Genomic DNA, 3502 nt, shown 5'->3' with positions numbered 1-3502 from the left:
CTTCACTTTCCACATGCACAGAGACTGAAGGCGAGCCAGAGGTGAAAGCTTAGCAACTTCTCAAGTCTTTCCAGAGCATGAGCCCAGCCCTGGGGGTGTGTTCACCCTCTAGATTCCCAGGTATATGTCAGAGCTTTTCACATACCTGGGAATCTACCTGGAGAAAAGGGAATCCTCCTACAGTGTTTGTAGGAATATAAATTGGTGTAGCCACTATGGAGAACAGTATGGAGGTTTCTTAAGAAAGTAAAAACAGAGCTACCATACGATCCAGCAATCCCACTCCTGGGCATATATCCAGAGAAAAACATGGTTCGAAAGCACACATGCACCTCAATATTCATTGCAGCGCTGTTTACAATAGCTAAGACGTGGAGGCAGCCTAAATATCCATCGGCAGATGAATGCATAAAGAAGATGTGGTCCATATACACAATGGAATACTACTCAGCCATTAAAAAGAATGAAATGAAATAATGCCATTTGCACAATGTGGATGGACCTGGAGATTATCATACGAAGTGAAGTAAGTCAGACAGAGAAAGACAAAAATATGATATCGCTTATATGTGGAATCTGAAAAAAATGATACAAATGAACTTATTTATAAAATAAAAACAGACTCACAGACTTAGAGAATGAACTTATGGTTACCGGGGGGGGGGGGGGGGGCAAGGGTGAGGAGGGAGGGATAGATTGGGAGTTTGGGATTGACATGTACACACTGCTGTATTTAAAATAGATAACCAAGGACCTACTGTATAGCACAGGGAATTCTGCTCAATACTCTGTAATAACTTAAATAGGAAAAGAATTTGAAAAAGAATAGATACATGTATATGTATAACTGAATCACTTTGCTGTACACCTGAAACTAACACAACAATTGTTAATCAACTATACTCCAATATAAAAGGAAAAAAATTTTTAGATCCTTATTCCCCAAAGGATCTCATTTCCCAGCTTTTCTTCCCAAGTTTTTGGTTAGTCTATTTTTTGCCCCAACTGTTATCCATTACCCGCAACTGTTGTCTAATACCCCCAACTGTTATCCAATGCCCCAGGCAGTGGTGATTGATTCATTGGCCTTAAAATGTTTTCCACAAATGCCTCCAAGTAGCCACCTCAGCAATGGGAGAATTCTGAGTTAGGTGAGATAAAGGCAAGGCTTTTGAACCAGTCCTCCTGGAAGCTACCAAGCAGGTCGAAGTAAACAACTATAGCATTTTTTTAAAGAATGGGATCAGTACTGCTAACCTCCCAGCGCTGGTACTAGGAATGCAGGCTGTTGGCACCAGGATAAGTTAAAACACTGTAAAGCATGTACAAGATCTATATAAGGAAAACTACAAAACTCTGATGAAAAAATTAAAAGAATAACTAAATAAATCGAGAGATATTCCATTTGTTCATGGATAAGAGGACTCAATATTGTCAAGATGTCAGTTCTTCCAAACTTGATGTATAGATTTAACTCAATCCCTAATCAAAATCCCAGCAAGTTATTTTGTGGACATTGAAAGAATGATTAGAAACTTTATATGGAGAAACAAAAGACTGAAAACAGCCAGCACAATATTAAAAGAAAAGAACAAAGTTAAAGAACTGAAACTACTGACGTAAAGATTTACTATAATATGATCAAGACAGTTTTTTTTTTTTTTCGGTACGCGGGCCTCTCACTGTTGTGGCCTCTCCCGTTGCGGAGCACAGGCTCCAGACGCGCAGGCTCAGCGGCCATGGCTCACAAGCCTAGCTGCTCCGTGGCATGTGGGATCTTCCGGGACCGGGGCACGATCCCGTGTCCCCTGCATCGGCAGGCGGACTGTCAACCACTGCACCACCAGGGAAGCCCCAAGACAGTTTTTTATTGATGAAAGTTTTATTGATGAAAGACCAGACAAATAGATCAACAGTTTTATTGATGAAAGAACAGACAAATAGATCAACAGAACAGAATTAAAAGCCCAGAAATAGATCCACATTAATATAACCAACTGATCTTTAATGAAGAAGCAAAGGTAATACATTAGAACACAGATAGTCTTTTCAACAAATGGTGCTGGAACAACTGGACATCCACATGCCAAAAAATGAACCTTATACCCTTCACAAAAAATTAACTCAGAATGCATCTTAGAGCTAACTGTAAAATTCAAAACTATAAAACTCCTAGAAGATAACATAGGAAAAAAGCTAGATTACCTTTGACATGATGACTTTTTGGATATGACACCAAAGGCCATGATTCATGGAAGGGAGACTTGTTAATCTAATTGTTTTAATTAATTAAAAACCTCTGGGGTCGGGGGCGGGGAGGCAGTTGTGGGAGGCGTGCCATGAGGCCTCGGCTCGCCCGCTGCAAACCGTGAGCTAGCTGTGGCGCGCAGATGGCCTGGCGGGGCTCCGACTGTAGCTGTGTCAGCGTGTTATGATGCAATCTCGTACCAACCTGGTTACCGGAATCCCCAGTAGTAAAGTGAAATACTCAAGGCTCTCCAGTACAGACGATGGCTACATTGACCTTCAGGGAGAAACTAACTGCTAAAGCCGACAGATTTGTGGGAATCTTCCTTCTTTCCTGATGTCATGAGATCCAATTTATTAAAGTTTAAGAAAGGCCCTCCTAAGATTCCATATAAGGCCATTGCACTTGCTACGGTGCTGTTTTGTTTTTGTTTTTTTAATTAATTAATTTATTTATTTTTGGCTATGTTGGGTCTTCGTTTCTGTGCAAGGGCTTTGTCTAGTTGCGGTGAGCGGGGGCCACTCTTCATCGCGGTGAGTGGGCCTCTCACTGTCGCGGCCTCTCATTGCGGAGCACAGGCTCCAGACACACAGGCTCAGTAGTTATGGCGCACGGGCCCAGTTGCTCCGCGGCATGTGGGATCTTCCCACACCAGGGCTCGAACCCGTGTCCCCTGCATTGGCAGGCAGATTCTCAACCACTGCGCCACCAGGGAAGCCCCACGGTGTTGTTTTTGATGGGTGCCTTTCTCCTTATCATAGGCTCCCTCCTGCTGGCAGACCATATCAGCAAAGGGATTTTGTTCTCAGATAACAAGACATGTTTCTTCCTTTGAGCTTCAACAAACTTCTCCCAGAGTTCCTATGAGGGGGTAGACCGGGCTGTTCCTGTCCTGATCATTGGCATCCTGGTGTCCCTGCTGGGATTTTACCACCTGCGCATCGCCGCACCCAAAGGCTACTGGGGACACTCCTACGATGACATGCCAGACTTTGGTGACTAGCACGCACCTCAGCCCTGAAGAAAAGAGTCCCAGTGGGACTGAGCCCAGCTTTAAGACATTGAGCAGATACTATGGCTAAGGGCTAAGGAGTTCTGCGATTTGCAGATGTTTAACAAAACAGTGGCCAGATTTTATGGGTCCATCCTAAAGACGTTAACTGAGCTTACAGCTATCCATGTCATCAGGACAGTCTCTATTTTTCATCTCCTGGCCCTGGCAAGAGCTCCTGACAAGTTTTTCCACGTGAATGT

General features: G+C 43.5%; 1 protein-coding gene across 1 annotated transcript; it reads left to right on the top strand.

The window, feature by feature from the left end:
• The first annotated feature begins 2431 nt into the window (after positions 1-2431).
• LOC132419475 (transmembrane protein 230-like) lies at positions 2432-3251 on the top strand. Its single transcript, XM_060003370.1, has 4 exons — positions 2432-2528; positions 2609-2661; positions 2961-3049; positions 3107-3251. The coding sequence occupies exons 1-4, from the start codon at positions 2432-2434 to the stop codon at positions 3249-3251; spliced, it is 384 nt and encodes a 127-aa protein (XP_059859353.1).
• The last annotated feature ends 251 nt before the right edge of the window (positions 3252-3502 follow it).

This window comes from Delphinus delphis, chromosome 2, assembly GCF_949987515.2.
Source record: "Delphinus delphis chromosome 2, mDelDel1.2, whole genome shotgun sequence".
In the NCBI taxonomy this organism is placed as follows: domain Eukaryota; kingdom Metazoa; phylum Chordata; class Mammalia; order Artiodactyla; family Delphinidae; genus Delphinus; species Delphinus delphis.
Note: the sequence above shows the minus strand (reverse complement) of the source record. Positions and strands in the feature narration are given on the sequence as shown.